Consider the following 21,006-nt stretch of genomic DNA (forward strand, 5'->3'; position numbering starts at 1 on the left):
TAATAAAAGCCTTGATTACTTCTTGTTTGGTAAGTTAAACCGATGCTTAATTAGGGAATATATTTCATTTTTGAACTCATGTTTTAGATATTCTAACTATATATGGAATGTTCAGACTCTAATAAGCAGAGCCAGTTGGATTGGACTACACGGTATAAGATCATAGGAGGAATTGCTAGAGGAATTCTGTATCTCCATCAAGATTCACGACTCACAATCATACATCGTGACCTCAAAGCAGGTAACATCCTCTTGGATGCTGATATGAACCCGAAAGTTGCAGATTTTGGAATGGCGAGGATTTTCGAATTGGACCAAACAGAAGACAACACGAGACGAATAGTTGGAACTTAGTAAGTTTTGGTCTTGTCATCTACTAAATGTAGAATTCCTTGATTAACTCAAACCTTTTATGTATTATGGCAGTGGTTACATGTCTCCCGAGTATGCCATGTATGGCCAATTCTCAATGAAATCTGATGTCTATAGCTTCGGAGTATTAGTTCTTGAGATTATAAGCGGAAGGAATAACAGCAGCCTCTATCAGATGGATGCTAGTTTTGGAAACTTGGTTACATATGTAAGTATAACACTTCATATCTCTACTCTTTTCCTCTATTAAACAGTCACAAATAATTTGTCTTAAATCGCTCAACATATAGACTTGGAAGCTATGGAGTAACGGTTCGCCACTAGAGCTAGTGGATTCGTCCTTTCGAGAGAATTACCAAAGAATCAAAATAATTAGATGCATCCATATTGCATTATTATGTGTCCAAGAAGATACTGAAAATCGTCCAACCATGTCAGCGATAGTCCAAATGCTTACTACTAGCTCAATCGCCCTCGATGTACCTCAACCACCAGGATTTTTCTCCCGGAGTAATCATGAGCAAGCAGGTCCATCGATGGATAAGTCTTCTCTTTGTTCCATTGATGTTGCGTCGCTTACTACTTTAGTTCCTCGTTAGAGAAAAACTAAAACCAAAATTAATTGAAATAATTATTCAAATGTTATCCAAAAGTTAGTTTATTACTCATATCTATAAATCTTTTGAAAATTACTCAAATGTTTAGTGCTTTGAGAGTAATTACAATTTACCCTTTGGTTTTTGTTTTTCGATTTTGAATAAAAAAATATAAAAAAAAATACACATCAGCAAATTAAAATACACATTATTTTCGATTTTCCACGTTATGTTAAAAAGGAAAATCAAACAGTTTCCACTGTTCATAACCGAAAAAAAACCTCTCTCTCGTCGCAGAAACTCTAGTTCCGCCGGCTCGCCTGCGATACTCTATCTTTGTCCAGTCTCTAGCCATCAAACAAATCGTCTTAAACCCTGAAACCCTAGATGAGATGAGATCAGAGAACAGATCAAACACTGAGTCCACCGTTAGAATCAGAATCATCTACATTATTTGCTCTTTTCGGGAATCAAAAGAATCGGATTATTATAATTATTTGGTTCAACTTCAGATAATGGAAGCTAGAAGGCTTGCGATCCTCTGTTCACACCTCAACCCACATGGTCCGAACCCGTCCCGAGACCCGACTCTCAGGGTCTTCGGTTGCAGCTCTGGTTCGTCCGGCGACGACGGGAAAGTGGAACCATCCAATCTCCAAAACGACTGCGTTTTCTGTAAGATTATCCGTGGCGAGTCTCAATGTCTCAAGGTTTTAAAAACTCTCTCTATTTCTTCAAATTTCTTTATAACAGAGAACTAAAAACTAACTGAACTCTTTTGATGCAGTTGTACGAGGATGATATGTGTTTGTGTATACTGGATACTAATCCACTACGCAATGGGTAATACAGTCAACAAATCTTGATTCTTTTTTTTTTTTTTTTTTAAGAACAATCAAAACTGAGATTGGTTTTGCCATATGCTCTGTTATATACTTGTGTGTTCTTGATTACTTGGTGCAATTTGGTTAGAATCTTGATTGATGGATTGCATTTTGTTACAAGTGTTTGTTATTCTCGAATCTGATAGCTATGAACTTTTTTTCTTCGGGTGTTTCAGGCACTCTCTTATTATTCCCAAGTTACATTATCCAACTTTAGAGGAAACTCCTCCCTCAGTAAGTTCCTCTTCCTACCTTGTAATGTTTTATTTACTTATGGATTTTGGGTAGTTACGTATGTTTCATTTGTATGTCTTCTTGCTTGAAAGTTTTTTTTTGTATATAAGATTTTGATTATGGTCTCCTCCAAGGAGAATGCAGGTCGTTGCTGCCATGTGTTCTAAAGTTCCTCTTATCAGTACCGCTATCGTGAAAGCTACTGACAGTGGTATGGTCTATCAATTCTCATTTCTCTATCCATCTCTGTCTGATACAATCAGATTATAAGAACTGTCTTTACATATATATTAGTAATGAAGTTGTAAGAACCTTAACATTTTGATTATGTAACTTTCCCTTAGGAACCCGATCTCTCGATGATCTCAAACCCATTTCTTTGCGCATCTTTTAATAGAAGGACCGTATAACCTATGTCTAGTGTCTACCATAGTTTTCTTATACAGAAAGAGTACAAGGCTTTTCGTTCAAGACCTTATATATCTCATCATTAGTTCACGCAACCATTGAATACCTAACCTGGCTTGTGAACTAAGTTTCTTGTTCTTGTTATGTAAACATAGCAATCTTGTTATGCAAAATAAAACAGACTTTGAACGGGTTTTACCAGTACTTGTTGTCATATTCTAAAGTAATCTTGCCATTCCTTAGAGTGATGGTGGACTCAGTGTTTGATCTGTTCCAATGATGAAGGGAAGGATGTCTCAGCAAAGAAAAGCAAGAAGAAGACGGCAAAGGGTGAAGAAGAAGAAGAAGAGGTGGTGGCAATGGAAGAGGACAAGTCAGAGAAAAAGAAGAAGAAAGAAAAAGGAAGAGGAAGATGGAGACAGCAGAGGAGAATGAGAAATCAGAGAAGAAGAAAAAGAAGAGTAAAGCTGGAGGAGACGAGGAGACTGATGATGGCCACATCACGAAGAAGAAGAAGAAGAAGTCAAAGAGTGCAGATTAGGGATGCAAAACATAACAAACCCTGTATTGTATTTTTATTTTTGAGTAATGTCGGTTGCGTTTCGTTTTCTTAGTGAACTTTGGATAATTTTTGTTTTGGTCTGGAAACGATGCGAGATTGGTAACATCATAATATTGTTTAGGTTTCACGATTCTGTTTTCACTTTTCAGTTTTACAGGCTGTAAGTTCTGCAATCACATGATTACTTCGAAAAATATCATTAGAAGTGCATATCAAAATCTCCCATGCTATGTGAAAAGATTAAATGGTAAAATTAGTATGTTGGATGGCGTTTACAACCGTGGAGTCTCCATTTTACAAAATACTACAACTGCTAATAATAGACTATTGGTTGTGCTTGTAGAGTATATAGACTATTAGTTGTGTGCCAATTGTCAAAAAAAAAAAAATTATTAGTTGTGTGCCTATACAACATTAGTTTAACTTTTTACGGTAGGGATCTTAAATTGCCTCCATATTTCATCATCATGCTAGTTGTGCTTGTATAGAGTATGTATCATCATCATGCTAGTTGTACTTGTATAGAGTATGTATAAAACTATAAATTAATTAAGAAACATAGCTTATACAAATTGCCATCTTTCTATATAACATTGAATTGAGGCCATATTATACATATCTATGTGAATTGAGGCCATATGATACACATTGAATTGAGGTCATATGATACATATCTCTGTGTATTTAATATTGATAAATATTAAATAAACATATATGTTATGGATGAGTTATGTACTTCGTACGGCTGAGTTATGAACTTGGTACGGCTTCATTTGGTCTTCCGTGTTGTGCCTCGATATTACAAAAAGTGTTGTTGGAGAAACCCAAGCAATAATTTTGTGCCTGCTAAGATCCACACGCGTAATAAATTTATAAAGTTAGTTTTTTCACAATATATTATACAAATAATTAAAAAATTGAACTCAAAATTCGAATAAAAAATAAAAAAATTTCGACGAAGTGACTAAGTGATGGCTGAGTTATTGACTTACACGGCTGACTTATGAAATATTTGTAAATTTATATTATTATAACTTAATATTTAAATGTACAATTGAAATATGAATATTACAATTATTATAACCAATAAAAAAGTAATAATTATAGAGAAAGATTGATTTTTACACATTTTCACCAGAATATGTTAAACATACAACACATGATGTTTAGGGGTTAGGGTTAGGGTTGGAGTTTAGGGTTTGAGATGTAAGGTTCAGATGAGTAACGTTATTTGTTTTTTGGTTTTGGTTCTAATGTATTTTAATGTGTTTGGTTTAAGGTGGTAATATGGATATACTAATATTATTACCATTTGAATATTTTTTTAAAAAAAATCAAATTTTGTTTTGGTTATTTCCGGTTATGGGTCGGTTAGATTAATATATAACCATAAATAACTCAAAATATATTGTAATTAAGTAGATTAGCCTAATATAACCGAAAGTAAGCCGAATATAACAGAAATTAACCAAACATACCAATTCAAAAATACCAAATTGGAAAAATTATTTTTTTCGGTTCGGTTCGGTTTGGTTTGTTATTTAGTCATTCTAATTTGAGGGTTGGCTGAGTTATGGTATAATTATGGCTGAGTTATACAACAGATATGTTAATTTATTATATACCTTCTCGAGAATACAAAAAGTGTTGTTGGGGAGACGCAAACAATAATTATGTTTATTGTTAACAACCACACGCTTAATAAATGAGATTTTAGCGATTTTTTATTTAAAAGAAATTCAAAATTTGAATTTGAATTTTTTAATTTTTTTTTAATAAAAGTATTTCTCAAACAATTGACTGATATGGCTGAGTTATCGACATAAACGGCTGACTTATGAAATATTTGTAAATTAGAATTATTATAACTCAAAATTAAAATATAGAATGAAAAAAATGAATATTACAATTATTATAAGCAATAAAAAGTAATAATTATGGACAAAGATTGATTTTTACACAGTCTGATCAAAATGTGTAAAACATTCAAAACATGACATTTAGGGGTTAGAATTAGGGTTAGGGTTAGGGTTAGGGTTTGAGGTTTAGGGTTCATATTTCCAACATTATGGGTTTTAATATAACAGTTTGGTTTCGGTTATATTGTGTTTGGTTTAAGGTGGTAATTTGGATATACTAATATGATAACCATTTGAAAATTTAAAAATTTTGAAATTACTTTTCGATTATTTCCGGTTATGGGTCAGTTAGATGAATATATAACCATAAATATTCCAAATGTTATCCAAATTAGGTCGATTAACTTAATATAACTGATAGCAAGCCGAATATAACTGTAATTAACCAAAAATATTGGAAAAAATAGTATCCGGTTCGGTACGGATTGGTCGGTTATTTAGTCATTCTAATTTGAGGGTTGGCTGAGTTATGGTAAAGTTATGGCTGAGTTATCGTTTAGGGTCTTCTCAATAATATGAAAACATATTTTTCTTTCAATTTTGGGTCTTTTGTTCGGTCACATTCCTAATAAGTATTAAAACGTCTCTCTATGTCACAAAAAGTGTTGTTAGGGAAGCGCGAAAAATCACTAATGTTGTGCCTGCTCAAATCCACACGCATAATAAATTCATAAAGTGAGCTTTTTATCACAAGATATTATTGCAAATAATTAAATAATTATTATTTGAATTTAGAATTTTATTTTTCTAAAAGTATTTCTCCAACAATTGGATATTAAAATTATTATAACTCAAAATTTATATTTAGAATGGAAATATGTCTATTATTTCCGGTTCGGTTCGGTTTGGTCGGTTTAGGATCTTCTCAATAATATGAAAACATATTCTTCTTTCTTTTCTGGGTCTTTTGTTCTGGCAGATTCCTAATAAGTATTAAAACGTCTCTCGATGTCACAAAAAGTATTGTTAGGGAAGCGCGAAAAATCACTAATTCTATGCCTGCTCAAATCCACACGCATAATAAATTCATAAAATGAGCTTTTTATCACAAGATATTATTGCAAATAATTAAATAATTATTATTCAAATTTAGAATTTTATTTTTCTAAAAGTATTTCTCCAACAAGTGAATATTAAAATTATTATAACATAAAAATTAAATTTAGAATGGAAATATGTCTATTATTAGGTTAACTGATGGTTTCCCGCCAAAATATCGCTTTACGGCTGAGTTATAATCATTACGGGAAAACGAAAGGTCATGTGACGGCTGAGTTATAGTGAGTTATGGCTGAGTTATCACAAGAAACAATCTGAAAGTAAATGGATGATATATATGACTTTACGGCTGAGTTATAATATTTACGGGAAAACGAAAGGTCATGTGACGGCTGAGTTATAGTGAGTTATGGCTGAGTTATCACAAGAAACAATTTGAAAGTAAATGAATGATATATATGACTTGACGGCTGAGTTACAATATTTACAGGAAAACGAAAGGTCATGTGACGGCTGAGTTATAGTGAGTTATGGCTGAGTTATCACAAGAAACAATTTGAAAGTAAATGAATGATATATATGACTTGACGGCTGAGTTATAATATTTACAGGAAAACGAAAGGTCTCGTCGATTCATGTTACGGCTGAGTTATCACAATAAACAATATGAAAGTAAATGACTGATATATATGACTTTACGGCAGAGTTATAATATTTACGGGAAAACAAAAGGTCTCGTCGATTCATGTGACGGCTGAGTTATAGTGATTTATAAATCCTTAATGGCTGATATATCGGAGTCGTCGAAAACATTAAATCGGATTTGAAAATTCATCGTCTTCTTCTTCGTCAGATGCTACTTCGACAACTTCTTCTTCTTCTTGGTTTTCTTTGTCAACGATCTTACCATAATCAAAACAAGTGCCTTCAAATCCTCCACTGTACACTTCGTTTGTAGATTCTACTTTCGAGTAACTGCTTGGCAGAATCATACTTCCTCTAGCTCCACTAGTTTCTGTAGACTTTTTTGCTGAAAACTCTACACAGAGACGTAGCTGATCGTTTGTTGTGCCTCCATCTATCTGCACAACTATAAACCCTCTATCGTCGGTGTTAAATACATATCTCTATGTCTTTACCCAATTACCAGAAACAACTAGAACCGGAACTCNGTACCGGAACTGGATCCATGAAAGAAAATGAAGAACAAGGTGAAGAAGAAGTAGAAGAACAAGGTGAAGAAGAAGTATAAGAACAAGGTGAAGAAGAAGGTAAATAGTTCACTTATTTACCAGTTGAAGAACAAGAGTCGAACGACGTTTCGTATTTCCGGAGGAAAAAAAAAAGATGACATGGAATGCTGACATGGATGCTGCATCCGACGTGGCAAGTCAGCCATCAAACAATTAATAACTCAATCTATATAAAACTCAGCCATCAAACAAATTATAACTCAGTCACAATATGAAAAACATTACAGTAATTAAAAAGCAAAAAAAATTGCTGCCAAATTCAGCCGCTTCATCAACTGAAAATATGTAACTCAGCCGTATCGTTTAATAAGTCAGCCGTAACTGAATAACATTCTAGTAATTAATTTTTTGCTACTAAGTCAGCCGTCGAATGGCTGAGTTGTACGATAAGTCAGCCTATCACGGCTGAGTTGTACGATAACTCAGCCAGTCGGAAAATGGTAACTCAGACGTGTCGTAGTGATAACTCAGCCGTGTCATAGTGATAACTCAGCCAAAAATTTTACAACTCAACCATCGGATGAAAACTCAGCCGTAAGGACGGCTGAGTTAGAGCGTAACTCAACCAGATTTTGATAAGTCAGCTGTAACGTTTGGCTGAGTTAGAGCATAACTCAGCCAGATTTTGATAAGTCAGCCAGATTTTGATAAGTCAGCCAGATTTTGATAAGTCAGCCGTAACGCTTGGCTGAGTTATGCTCTAACTCAGCCGTCCGCTCTTACTCAAATGTTTTTTTCCATAACTCAGCCGGAATATACCTATAACTCAGCCGCAACATACCTTTGTAATGCCTTATGGCTGAGTTATTGTTACACGTCAGCGTTTTGACGTGGCGTCTGACGTGGCAATGATATTTTTGTAATTACGTTTTTTCCGGTAACATAAAACAAGAGTGCGCTGGGTATTTTGAAAATACCCGAAATATTCTAGTAATAAAATCTTTGTTTGTAGATTATGGTAATATTACCTAATTTGGATAACATTTGAGTAAATCACCCAAATTAATTTCAGTTTTTGTGTTCATATTAGAATCTAGGATAATGTTACTAGATTTGAGGTCACCGTGTATGATTTTTAAGCCATGAATGTTGATGGAGATAAAGACTTCTTCGAGCATTGACTCCAATGATATTGTCTAATCCATATGTACCCCTCGTTTGAATGGTTTGTATCCCTAAAAAATTTCCAAAACTAACATTACTCCAGATTTTGTTTTCTTAATATTTTACATTCCATTTCTAACATAATACTGCAAATATTTTATGGAAACAGAAACTATAATATATTAATGACACTTTCTATTGTTTTTAAATTTTTTTGCTTCTATTCTATAGAAACAGAAACTATAATATTTTATGGAAACAGAAACTATAATATATCACAGGTTATATAGCAAGACAAATTTGAGTTGATATAAATATAAATTAAAATATTATTAATTCTGTGTTCATCATGTTATTATTTTATTAACACCATCAATATTAAAAGATTAAATTTTAATTAAATTACGATTATGTAAAAAACAAATATCATGCAATGTACCATAAATTAACCATAAAATTAACAATCTAAATACAATTATACGATCGCAAACACTAAACAAAATCAACAAACATTTATAACTTAAATTTAAAAGTTTTGGTTTTAAAAAAATTGTCTCGTGGTGTACAACGGGTTAAATCTTAGTAAATAGTAACTAATCAAAACCGACATGTATTATTTCCACAACTCTAGTGATAATTATATTTTATTCTAAATTTAGACAGTTGGTAGATTTTTCATTTTTTTTGCTTAATAATATTTTGATGGGAATGATGAGAGTGCACGCTTATATACATATGGAAATTTTACATATATGGCAGATTCTGATTTTGATTTCGTTCCCATCTCCCATATAACAATGTATCAAAAAAATTAGAAAAAAATAATAACATGAAGCAATAGTTAACCATGTAATCGAAAATAGTTAACTATATAATAATAAAAAATCACTTTTATTATTCTTCGCAATATTATTATACCCTCGTTTAAAATACGTACCTACATAGAATGATAGAAATCATGAAGACTTTTTCATTAGTGATATATTTGATTTTTCACACCAATTTTTAATTAGAGAGTTTCGTTATTGCTTCATACTGCTTTTTCAAAAGAAAATCATATTCAACTTTTTTTTTTTTTTTTTGTGAACATATTCAACCTCTTGTATTCATTTTTATAAATGTGAATGATAACTGATGTTAAAAAAATAGATTGTTGTTAGATAACATGATATTGAAATATTTTTAAGTAACTTCAGCGAGTATATCCAACAACAAATGTTTTACATTCAACAATTTGAATAGGACATTACAGACATAGTTTCGGTGATCTTCAACGAGGTTCAGGATCTGTAATGGTTACATCATTGATAGTTTGGGAATTGGACTTGTTCGTAGACTGGCTAGACTCTAGGCCACCGTGTTCTTGGTTGCGTCTATTTGGAAAGAAGAATCCAGGTTGTTGAGGAGCAGGTAAATTGAGGGAGTTTCTAGTGAGCATCATGTTAACTGTCGACAAGTTTGGACGATCTGTGGGATTGTGTTGAACACATAGCAGCGCAATGTGGATGCATCTTTTCACTTCTTCGGTTGGACAATTCTCTGAAATGGTTGGATCCACGAGTTCTAATGGTGTCCCGTCTCTCCATAACCTCCAAGCCTGTAACATAATGTAACTATCAACTAAGATCTGACAATTAGATAAAATCATGTTGTTGATATTGTCATTTTGATCATCAATCAAGAATTTAGTTCTTCTTTGGTACTTACGTATGTTACCAAATTCTCAACTGTAGTGTCTAACTGCGGGAGGAATATGTTTTTCTGACCACATATAATTTCAAGAACTAAGACTCCAAAACTATAGACATCTGATTTCGTTGAGAACTGGCCTTGCATCATGTATTCTGGGGACATGTAACCGCTAAAATAGTAAAACAAACGAGATATTGAGTACACTAGTGAAGAAAAATTTCTTAAAACTTCAGAAAATAGAACATATCCAACACCCGTACGTACCGTGTCCCAACTATTCTTTTTGTATTAGCTCCACTTTGGTTCATCCCAAAAATCCTAGCCGTTCCAAAATCAGCAATTTTCGGATTCAGATCTGCATCTAAGAGAATATTGCTGGCTTTGAGATCACGGTGTATGATTGTGAGCCGTGAATCTTCGTGAAGATATAGAATTCCTCGAGTGATTCCCACAATAATGTTATATCGTTTCATCCAGTATAGCTGCCCTTGCTTTGCAGGGTCTACAAATACGCAAGTAGTTATTTGCCACTCATACAAATTCAAACAAATAAGTCACGTACCAAAGAGGAAGTAATCGAGGCTCTTGTTGGGGACAAACTCGAACACAAGTATCTTTTCTTCTCCTTCTAGACAAAACCCATGAAGCCTAACAAGATTTCTATGCTGAAGTTTTGCAACAACAACAACCTCATTCTTGAACTCTTGTGCGCCTTGTGCTGATGTTTTTGCTAGCCTCTTCACAGCAACTTCGGTTCCATTAGGCAACATACCCTACAAATAAAACAATGAGGTAATGTTGATCAGCATACGTTTACTCTGTAATTCCAAGTTTTGTCCAGAGAAGTAATTAAATAGCACTTAGCTACATAAATGACACCTTGAAAACTTCGCCAAATCCACCTTGACCAAGCTTGTTACTAAATTTTTCAGTGGCAACTTCAATTGTCTTATAATCGAATTGGAGGGAGCGTACATTTGTAATACCAGCTGTAAAATCAATTTAATTAAAGACATTCTCTCTGATATTATCGACGAGTTATGTAGTAAATGTTCTGAACTATTCCACAAAATATATACATGCTAAAAGCTAAGAGGCCATATAAAAAGGATGTGAAAAACACTCACATTGATCAAAGTCAATATCTCGAGATGGTATTCTCCGCCAGCAAAGTACAGCAGATCGCCGAGCAAGCAGTACTAAGATGATGATGACAACTACTACAGTGGGAACAACAATTTCCACAATTGCTCTTGTTGAGTTTTCTCTACTACCTGTAATAGTGCAATATAATCGTTAAATATTTTGACCGGTTCTTGTCACAACACTCATAGCTTTGCGACCACTTACCATTGTCAGAAGGAGGTTGCAGCGGAGGAGGAGAAAAAGCCACCGTAATATTATCAAAAGCCTTAGAGAATGTATACAAACTCCAACGGAAAAAGCAGCTTGGCCGTATAATAACGCCATCTTGCTCCTGACCACAGCATGACGGCTGTTGTTTCAGACATTTTTCACAATCACGTGAAGAAATATCCGGCGCACATTGCATCAATGCATATATATTTTGGAATTTTGTCAAGGCTACAACATCAGCTGCGTAATGGTTATTACTAGACGATGGTGTGCTTTTTGATGTGGAGGCTGCAGCAATCATACGAACAACTAAGTCTCCCCATATGGCCGTGAACTCCGTTAGGTTTGAGTTGCTATCACCTTGGTAGGCCAAATTTATAAGGCCTAGATCTGCAGATCCCAAGAAAGAAGTATTGCAGTAGTGCACATGGCAAAGCGTAGGCTTACCTTGCCATGAATACGCTTCTAACTGGTTACGACAACTCTGTATCAAACCAGCAGAAGCTGTCTTGATACATTCAGAACAGTCACCTAAAGATGACCCTGGGATGCACATCCCTGTTGCATAGACACGGTTTGGTTTCTGTCCGACTGAACCGTTGTAGAAGAAGCCATCTTGAGCAGTGACATTGGAAGGAAGAGAAGAGAGTATTAGTCGGAGATTTGCGTCGAAAGTACTGTTGGAACCGTACCCAATGTTCATGCAATGTAGTTGTGCGGAAACTGAAGCAACACCGAAGCTTATCAGAACAAAACAGAGGATTGAAAAAAAAATCATCTGCTTCATTGTTCCTTAGATTATAGCAAACGCAGGAATTTCTTTTTTGTTCAAGCAGGAAACAGCAAAACTGAAGTCCTGTTCCTCTCTAATGTTGAATTTGTCGACGAATGCCAAAAGTCAGATAAAGTTGATTTTCACGTGACTCGGAAAATAGCTCCGAAATTTCTAATGAGTGTTAACCCAGCGAAGCACGGCAGATGGAGAAAGACCTGAAAAAATGACATAAACTAATGTGTGTAGTGCTTTTGTCTTTTGTCTTTCCACCCCTTTAACATGTCACTAAAACAATTTTCAAGATTTGTCCAGAAAAAAAAAACAATTTTCAAGAATAGCATTCTATTGAACCAATCTTTTCATCATCAGCTAGTACACTCGTTTAAAATTTAATCGGCTTGTTTTGTCCAAAAAAAGGAAAAGTGGATCGGCATGAGTCAATATGTCAACACTCGAATCCATCGGCCGTGCTTCGCTGGGTTCTACAACTTGTTTCACGATCGGCTGGAGTCAAAACTAATTTCTTTTAGTTTTTTAATATATATTTATTTGATAAGATGTTTAATTTTCTTTCTATTGTTTTAATGTAATAGCCAATAAATATTTTTCTTACAGAATATATTAAATAAGGTAAAACAGAAAACAGTTGTTTTCTTGATGTAAATAAGAAATCATAAATAACCAAAAAACACTTTAATATTTAAAAAATTTAAAAATTAAATTAATAAACAAAAGATAATTTAAAAATAATAAATAATAAGCACTTTAAAAAATAAATATTTTTTTAATACGTTCAGAAAATACCAAACCTTCTAGCTTCGAATCTAGATCGAGTTTTCTAGAGCTCAAATGAAACAATGAGATGATAAACGAATTTGATTAATTTAGCGATGCAGTGTAACAAAAATCAAAGCAGAGTTCTACGATCCAAATTTGAGAATTTGTGGAAATGTCTAGTAATTTTTTCTACAAAAAAAGTATAGTAAAAGGATGAATATGTGACCTCAGTTGTATTTGACAAAAAAAAATCAATTAAGTTTAATACTAATTTTTCAGTGACCCCAAATTCCTTCTTTTTTTTCTACACTAACGTTAGTTTTCACTTTTCACAGTATCGTTTGGGATTTTAATTTTAAATATTTTTATTAAAATAAATTATTAAGTTCAAATATAATTATTCAAACTTGTGAGTATAAATCTATATAAATACTAAACTTAATTTACTAAGAAGGGGTTATTGAACTTAACGTTTTAAAGGATTCTTAAAATCTTTTGTTATTCAATTGAAAATTTAAAAAAATCTCATGAAATCATATGTTATTCAACTAAGATTTATAGAAAGTCTTTTAAAATAATTCAGAATCTCTTGTTATTCAATCAATAGTTTATAAATCCAAATTTAAATTTCTTGTTATTCAAAATATCACAACTTTTTTTAAAATGCTACTTTGAATGATTCTAAGAGACTTCTTTTTTTTTTTAGTTGAAAAGTACTCCTCTCAAAAGAACAATTCTTGGATTCACTCCTAAGGTGAACCCCTTTGTTCACTTCTCTTTATTTTAGCCAATGAGATTCTGACATGTCCTATTACATTTAAGAACCTATTTATTCACCTCCTTATAAAATAAGGAAACAAAATCTGTATACATTATTATAAAATTAAAAACTTAAACCGTTTATTTATAAACCCAAACCGATATATAATTTCATTCTAATTGTAAAATCTAAACCCTAACCATCTTATTTCTAAACTCAAACCGACATATAATTTCATTCTAATTGTAAAATCTAAACCTTAACCATCTCATTTGTAAATCCAAACCGACATATAATTTCGTTCTAGTTATAAAATCTAAACCCTAACAATCTCATTTGTAAATCCAAACCGACATATAATTTCGTTTAATTGTAAAATCTAAACCCTAATCACTTCATTTGTAAACTCAAACCGACATATAATTTTGTTTTAATTGTAAAATCTAAACCCTAACCACTTCATTTGTAAACCCAAACCGACATATAATTTTGTTTGAATTGTAAAATCTAAACCCTAATCACCTTATTTGTAAACCCAAACCGATACATCATGTCATTCTAATTGTAAAATCTAAACCAAGCCAATATTTAACTTTCCTTAAAAAAAGTTATACATAATTTGTTTCCTTAATATGTATTGCTTTTTAATTTAATTTTGATTTATATTTTTAAACAAAATAATATATAGAAGATTCTGATTGGTTGAAAAGGAAGAAGTGAACAAGAATGTTCACCTAGGAGTGAACCTAAGTATTATCCCTCTCAAAATCATACCTTTTGAGGTAGAATTTTAAAAGATTTCAATTAAAAACAAAAGCAAACAAATGAAAGGAGCAGAAAACTCTTGGGCAGCTACCACCAGCAAATGATGCACGAACCCTCCACCCATCGTCTCTTATTACCAGCCACAAAGGAACCAAAGTCACCAAATTTATCACATGACTAAAGCAAACTAAACATACTCGGATCCAAAACCTATCAAACTAACACACTCAAAGAAAGGAATCTCGGAGCTCACCTTCTTCGATAAAGACAGAGCAGCCAAAGTTATTGGGATAAGACTAAATCTTAGGCGATTATGTTCAATATATGATTCATGTATATCTTTGCTAGAATATAGGATCTATCATAGCCGACTCTGATCTGTATAAATACTTGTACGTTATGGTGATGAATAACAACAGCAGAGTATTATTGATCTTACATGGTATCAGAGCACGATCTGAACCTTTGACAAATTTTTTTCTATTTTTTTTTTCTTTTTGCTTTTTTAAAAAAATGAGTGAAATTGAATCTACCACCTCTGTTGTTAAACCTGATTCAAAAGAAGCCTCTGCTGCTCTTATGTCTCCGTACTATCTTCATCCAGCAGATAGTACAGGACAGGTGCAGACTCCAATCTTGTTGAATGGAGCGAATTACGAACGGTGGTCGAAGTTGATGTTGAATTCTCTTCATACCAAGCGGAAACTGGGTTTCGTTAACGGAACTCTTAAACGACCTACCGATAACCCAGACGAAGAAGAGAAGTGGGATATGGTCAATGCTATGATCATTGGTTGGATCTACAGCAGCGTCGAACCGAAGTTGCGACAATCAATCTCGTTGGTGGACAACGCCAACTCGATGTGGGCAAGCCTACAACAACGATTCTCTGTCAGTGATGATACGAGAATTCATCAGCTACACTCTGACATCGCGGCGTGCAAACAGAACGGCGATATGATTCATGTATATATTTGCTAGAATATAGGATCTATCATAGCCGACTCTGATCTGTATAAATACTTGATACTAAGATTTTTGTGTCTCCTAGCAGGTCTCAATTAACCTTATGCAGTTGTAGTACAGAAGGTGTCAATCCAAATGGGATATTGCTACCACTCAAGATGCAATCAAGAAATCACAAGTTAAGCCAATTCAAAAAGAGTGTTTTTATGTCTAACAATCCTAGAGTGATCAGAATGCAAAACGGAAATGAGTCACAGAACTAGAAACGAAAATGTATGACAAGAAGCGAACAAGAATAAGTGAAACCAGGGACGATTCTAAGCATGAACAAATGAAACAGTCTCAGGAATGTAATATCAATCAAAAAGATAAAAGTCCTAAAGATGGGAGTAATTGATGTCGGTGGAGTCTCCTAGTCTACAGAGTGTTTAACATACGACAAGTAAACTATCCCTAAACAATGAATATCACGACTTAGCTAATCCAATCTCTTGACAGAAGCTACTCAGACTCAACCACTTCCAAACCTAGCTCTCGCTAGAGAAACATGATCAAGCGTGGCATGACAAACAAGTTCATTCACGTCAACAAACATCCTAGACAACTAATCTCTTAGGCTAGGAACGTAAGTCTCTGGCACTAGTTGGTCAGACATTTCATCGAACACCTTTTGGGTGCGGAAATGTCTAAGACCTAGTTCCAATTGATCAGAGAAACTAGTATTTCTAACACTAGTCCAGAAGGGAATCATACAAATAAAAGCTTAAACACCCTACATCCTAAGATCCTCCACCTAATCTATCCCATCCTCAAGAACTACTACACTACTCAGATCCGAAAATCATCAACAACAATAAAAATCCAGAAAACATTGAACAAAGCATAGTAGATAGATAGAAATGAGAAGAACAAGTTTGTAGAAGAAATCAAATGCAAATACTCAATGTATTAATAGAAATCTGGATACAAAGTCTGAGAACGTTTTTGGAGGCTAGGTAAAACCTTAAGAACAAAATGAGATAAAAGATAAGATGTCCCCCAAACCAAGACTTAACAAAATGTATATATAGTAAAAACGTGTGAATCCCTAAAACTTAAAACGACAAGGTAGAGCGTCGGTTCGGGAATCTCCTGAAGCGTGTGAAACCAAACATGTGCGGTCGAGTCGCATGTCGTCTCTCCCTGGGGTGCGGTCGAGTCGCATGTCGTCTCTCCCTGGGGTGCGGTCGAGTGGAAAGGATCGAGTAGAGGTCATACGACTCGAGCTGGGTCGAGTGGAGGTGATGCGACTCGAGCTGGGTGTATATGTATCCACTAAAATGGTGATAACTCTTGAACCACACCTCAGATTGACTTGAAATAAACGGCATTGGAAAGATGACTCAATTCTCTACAACTTTGATGAATACGTCAAAAACTGAGTCCCTCTACCGGTGGCTCGAGTGATGGCTCGAGTGGCGACTCGAGTGGTGACTCGAGAGTGGCTCGATTGGTGCAGCTGAGAATGGCTCGATTGGTGCTGCTGAGAATGGCTCGATTGGTGCAGCTGAGAGTGGCTCGATTGGTGCAGATCGACTGGTGCCCTGAGAGTGGCTCGATTGCGTGGGTTGAATGTGGCTCGATTGCGTAGGTTGAGAATGGCTCGATCGTCTGCGTCTCCGACGTCTACTAAGCACCTAAAATACTTCAAAATGTATAATGTATGCAAGGATGATGCATAAACTTCCTAAATATGCAAAGTGTATAAAAGAGATTCTAAAATAATGCAAAACAACTAGTTATCCTAGCTAAATGCATAACAAATACATGCTAAGGAGATGCAAAATATAGACATATCAATACTTGTACGTTATGGTGATGAATAACAACAGCAGAGTATTATTGATCTTACAAAAGTCAATAGCTTTGAGCATAGCATCCTGATCATTACTCGAGAGCAAGAAATTCGCAGGCTTTAAATCACGATGCATCACACCCATGAAATGGCAATTCTTCACAACATTCACAATATCATTTTTCTATATTTTGTGACCATTCTTTTTGTCTTTTTAGATGAATTATTTTCATAGTTTTTTCAAAAAAAGTGTGAACCTTACAATGTCTTCGTTTTAAATCAAAACTTGTAAGTTGAGTTGAGTAATTAATTTTTTATTTTTCTTAAAGTAAAATTTCATAATATATTTTTGTAGTATATGTTTCTTAGAAACTAATGTTTCACTTTAATTGTATTTCTATGTTTACAATTTTATAATTACAATTACATAAATTCTTTATTTACTCCACCAAATGCATTAAAATCTTACTTCTATTCTAAAACTCATTAACCTATTCTAAATTTTGAAATATGATCATTTTTTGGTTAAAATTTGAATAATAACATTATTACTAAAACAAAATTTTAATATTTTAAAATGTTCATTTATTTTAGTTAATTCATTTTATATAGTTATTATTTTATTATTTACTAAAAAATATTATTGTTTTTCTTATTTTAAAATTTCATTAATTTTACGTAATTCATTTTTTATTTATTTTTTATTATTATTAATTATAAGTAATAAATATGCAGTGAATGAATATTTAAAATAGAATTTTTAATGTTAAAAAATATAACATTATTTAGGTTGATGCTGATGTGGTGGAAGAAGGTAAACAGAAAAAGAAAAAATAGATAGATAGATTCACTTGTAGTGAAAGTGTAAGACAACCCGTAGCATTAAAATATTTGATAAAGCAAAATAAGCATTTCAATACGAATTGGTACAAGCGTGGAGGTAACATCATATTCAACGAGGATATAAATCAGTGATCGATTCACTATCAACAGATCCCTGGAACAGACTTCCTCGTTGTTGATGATCTGAATCAAGTGGGTCGTTTCCCAGTCTACTCTGAACGAGAAACCCTGGTTGTCGAGGCACTGGCAAAGTCACAGTATTACTAGTAAGCATCATAAAAATGGTTGGCATGGTCGGACGCTCTACTAGATTTTCCTGAACACATAAAAGACCAATATGGATGCATCGAACAACTTCACTGCTTTGAAAATTTTCTACAATGATTGGATCCACAAGGTCTAACGATGTTCGGTTACCCCAAAGCCTCCAAGCCTACAACATTAATCAATCAATTGTTGCTTACTGTAAGAGTGGTATATATATCTACAACATGATTGCATTTGAACTTACATATGTGACCAGGTCATGTGCACCGTTTGTCTCGTAGAAGCTGCTATTTTTCCTACCAGTTATAATCTCAAGAACTAACACCCCAAAGCTATAGACATCTGATTTCATTGAGAATTGGCCATGCATCGCATATTCAGGAGCCATGTAACCACTAGAATCCACATCAAAACTTTAGTATGTTGGCAAAATAATGTAAGTGGTTTTTGTGAATACCAAAGTTGGAAAACTTACTAGGTACCAACTATTCTGCTTGTATTCTCCTGGGTTTGGTCCATTCCAAAGATTCTTGCCATTCCAAAATCAGAAATTTTAGGATTCATATCGGCATCTAGGAGAATGTTACTTGCTTTGAGATCACGATGTATGATTGTTAGCCGTGAATCTTGATGAAGATATAGAATCCCCCGAGCAATCCCTTCAATAATCTTGTATCGTCGAGTCCAGTCCAGTTTCCCTTGGTTTGAGCGGTCTGTGCGTATATCAATGAAATATAGTAAAATCTTAAGTTTCCAAGAGTAGCTAAAGGACCATTGAAACAAGTGAGTAAATAAATCCAACTGACCAAAGAGGAAGTAATCAAGGCTTTTGTTGGGCACATGCTCGTAGACCAGTATCCTCTCTTCTCCTTCAATAGAAAACCCGAGAAGCCTAACCAGATTTCTGTGCTGAAGCTTTGCAACAAGAGCAACCTCGTTCTTGAACTCTGTGTCACCTTGTCCTGATGATTTTGACAATCTCTTCACCGCAATATCACTCCCATTGGAAAGTGTACCCTATTCGTTTCGATTAATTAGCATCATCTCGTTATCCAAAATGTGAAAGTACACAACATCAGGCGAATTAATAGTAATATGTAGTACCTTGTAAACCTCGCCAAATCCGCCTTGGCCAATCTTATTATTTTCTGAATAATTATTTGTTGCAGCTTGTATTGTTCTATAATCAAGTTGCAGCGACTCTACGGTTGTTATATCATCTCCTATTGCATAATAAAAGTACTCTTAGTAAATAGGAAAAAAGAATCTGATCAATGACCATTAAGATTGTCAACATTGGATTCTTTACCATCAAACGGATGTGCTGTATCAGAAGTCTTCTTTGTCCTCTTTGTAAGGAAACAAAAACCAGCAACGAAAAGCAGAACAGCCACTATAATAGACACAACAATGGCTACCAGTAACACGTTTGATTTCCCACCTTTCCCTGCTTTTCAAAAATCTTTATGTGAGATAGTATAGTGACAGATGAATTAAATCTCGACAATTAATCACAAGGAAAAAAAAAATATGCATCACGGCAAAAACAACAGAGCAAGAAGAAAGAGTTCACCAGGTCGTTGAGGAGATGACACCGGAGAAGTAGAGGCGGGCGAAGGCAACAATGGCTGTGGTGCTTGTTGTTTTCGTGGTGCTCTAGCGGTGGTTTCGTTGTAGAACGGGTAAACCTCGTACCTTGAGTTACAGCTTGGCCAGAGCTGTCTTCCTCCAAGTCTGTAAAAAGACAATCTATTGATGGATTCTTGCAGACAGGCCAAGCAATCTTGTCTTCTAAGATCAGGAGTGCACTGAACCAGTACGTGCAAACTTTGGAGTGCGTTCCATTTGGCGGTTATTGTATAGAACTTCCTAGAATTATTGGCTGCCTCCATGGCAGCTTGGTTCATCATGGAAGATACGAAATCTCCGAACCCGTCTTCTAGATGAGATGAAATATTATTGGCGTTCCTCATTCGGTATCCTCTATCGTATATAAGGGTTGACAGAATATTATTGTGAGAGTATCTGAGCATGCACTCGTCGTAATAGAACACGGCTTCTCTCTCATTCGGACACATAATTAAGGTTTGGTTGACGGAAAAGGCGACACAGCTGCGGCAAGCTTCCGGGGACAAGTCTCCACGGCAGAGAAAAAGTCCGGTGACCTTGTCGGGCGCTTGTCCCACCGTGACGTTTTGGAATCCGGTGGAGTAAGAGGCGTTGCCGGAGGAGAGAGAGGATAAAAGGGTTTTGAGATTGGTGAAGTAAGTGCTGTTCCTTGAATATGTTGTCGTATTTGGACAATAATCGTGTATGAATTTGAAAGTAGGGCTTTGAGCAGAAGCTCTGAAGTTAGTGAGGAGAGAGAAAAGGAAAAGGAATATGAAAGAGGCGTAAAGAGGCATGGCTCGATTTGGGTTTCACATCATGGATCTCTTTATTTATAAAATGAATAACGTGAAGTAGAGGATGGTTTGTGACGACCATATAATTCTATCAAAGTCATAGTAAACGCAAAACGCCTCTTTTCCTTTTTTCGTTTCATTTTTTTTTTCTTTTCTTGTATTTTATTGTATGGCAAATTTTTATAGTTTCATTTACCGGATCAGAATGATGACAAAAGATAGTTTTGTCACTATT

At 34.4% G+C, this 21,006-nt stretch overlaps 4 protein-coding genes across 5 annotated transcripts; 2 read left to right on the forward strand and 2 right to left on the reverse strand.

The window, feature by feature from the left end:
• LOC109127488 (cysteine-rich receptor-like protein kinase 5) lies at nucleotides 7-994 on the forward strand. The gene is made up of 4 exons (XM_019232330.1): nucleotides 7-29; nucleotides 116-353; nucleotides 427-580; nucleotides 663-994. Exons 2-4 carry the CDS (start codon nucleotides 265-267, stop codon nucleotides 969-971), a joined length of 552 nt encoding a protein of 183 aa, XP_019087875.1. The 5' UTR covers nucleotides 7-29; nucleotides 116-264; the 3' UTR covers nucleotides 972-994.
• LOC104722715 (adenylylsulfatase HINT3-like) lies at nucleotides 1,240-3,183 on the forward strand. Of its 2 annotated transcripts, none has more exons than XM_019232327.1 (5): nucleotides 1,240-1,678; nucleotides 1,756-1,811; nucleotides 2,029-2,086; nucleotides 2,231-2,297; nucleotides 2,780-3,183. In XM_019232327.1, exons 1-5 carry the CDS (start codon nucleotides 1,361-1,363, stop codon nucleotides 3,106-3,108), a joined length of 828 nt encoding a protein of 275 aa, XP_019087872.1. In that variant the 5' UTR covers nucleotides 1,240-1,360; the 3' UTR covers nucleotides 3,109-3,183. The 2 variants fall into 2 exon arrangements, with proteins under 2 accessions (XP_019087872.1, XP_019087873.1); XM_019232328.1 differs by having other exon boundaries at nucleotides 2,221-2,297; nucleotides 2,780-2,865.
• LOC104727818 (cysteine-rich receptor-like protein kinase 11) lies at nucleotides 9,565-12,206 on the reverse strand. The gene is made up of 7 exons (XM_019232333.1): nucleotides 11,374-12,206; nucleotides 11,151-11,297; nucleotides 10,903-11,012; nucleotides 10,586-10,796; nucleotides 10,288-10,525; nucleotides 10,039-10,192; nucleotides 9,565-9,928 (listed from the first exon to the last, which is right to left on the reverse strand). Exons 1-7 carry the CDS (start codon nucleotides 12,164-12,166, stop codon nucleotides 9,602-9,604), a joined length of 1,980 nt encoding a protein of 659 aa, XP_019087878.1. The 5' UTR covers nucleotides 12,167-12,206; the 3' UTR covers nucleotides 9,565-9,601.
• On the reverse strand, nucleotides 18,114-20,771 carry LOC104722716 (cysteine-rich receptor-like protein kinase 15). Its single transcript, XM_010440924.1, has 7 exons — nucleotides 19,940-20,771; nucleotides 19,676-19,813; nucleotides 19,471-19,589; nucleotides 19,173-19,383; nucleotides 18,842-19,079; nucleotides 18,611-18,761; nucleotides 18,114-18,532 (listed from the first exon to the last, which is right to left on the reverse strand). The coding sequence occupies exons 1-7, from the start codon at nucleotides 20,769-20,771 to the stop codon at nucleotides 18,209-18,211; spliced, it is 2,013 nt and encodes a 670-aa protein (XP_010439226.1). The 3' UTR covers nucleotides 18,114-18,208.

Source organism: Camelina sativa, chromosome 11 (assembly GCF_000633955.1).
Source record: "Camelina sativa cultivar DH55 chromosome 11, Cs, whole genome shotgun sequence".
NCBI lineage: Eukaryota > Viridiplantae > Streptophyta > Magnoliopsida > Brassicales > Brassicaceae > Camelina > Camelina sativa.

Excerpts from the sequence above, each read along its gene's own strand:
- LOC104722716 (XM_010440924.1), bottom strand. The coding sequence starts at position 20,771 with ATGCCTCTTTACGCCTCTTTCATATTCCTTTTCCTTTTCTCTCTCCTC. Across the intron at positions 19,814-19,939 it reads GTCATCTCCTCAACGACCTG|GGAAAGGTGGGAAATCAAAC; the intron begins GTGAACTCTTTC and ends TTTGAAAAGCAG. Across the intron at positions 18,762-18,841 it reads AGCAGAATAGTTGGTACCTA|TGGTTACATGGCTCCTGAAT; the intron begins GTAAGTTTTCCA and ends TGTGGATTCTAG.
- LOC104727818 (XM_019232333.1), bottom strand. The coding sequence starts at position 12,166 with ATGAAGCAGATGATTTTTTTTTCAATCCTCTGTTTTGTTCTGATAAGC. Across the intron at positions 11,298-11,373 it reads GCAACCTCCTTCTGACAATG|GTAGTAGAGAAAACTCAACA; the intron begins GTAAGTGGTCGC and ends GCACTATTACAG. Across the intron at positions 9,929-10,038 it reads TTGAGAATTTGGTAACATAC|GCTTGGAGGTTATGGAGAGA; the intron begins GTAAGTACCAAA and ends ATTATGTTACAG.
- LOC109127488 (XM_019232330.1), top strand. The coding sequence starts at position 265 with ATGAACCCGAAAGTTGCAGATTTTGGAATGGCGAGGATTTTCGAATTG. Across the intron at positions 354-426 it reads AGACGAATAGTTGGAACTTA|TGGTTACATGTCTCCCGAGT; the intron begins GTAAGTTTTGGT and ends GTATTATGGCAG. Across the intron at positions 581-662 it reads TTGGAAACTTGGTTACATAT|ACTTGGAAGCTATGGAGTAA; the intron begins GTAAGTATAACA and ends CTCAACATATAG.
- LOC104722715 (XM_019232327.1), top strand. The coding sequence starts at position 1,361 with ATGAGATCAGAGAACAGATCAAACACTGAGTCCACCGTTAGAATCAGA. Across the intron at positions 1,679-1,755 it reads GCGAGTCTCAATGTCTCAAG|TTGTACGAGGATGATATGTG; the intron begins GTTTTAAAAACT and ends CTTTTGATGCAG. Across the intron at positions 1,812-2,028 it reads ACTAATCCACTACGCAATGG|GCACTCTCTTATTATTCCCA; the intron begins GTAATACAGTCA and ends CGGGTGTTTCAG.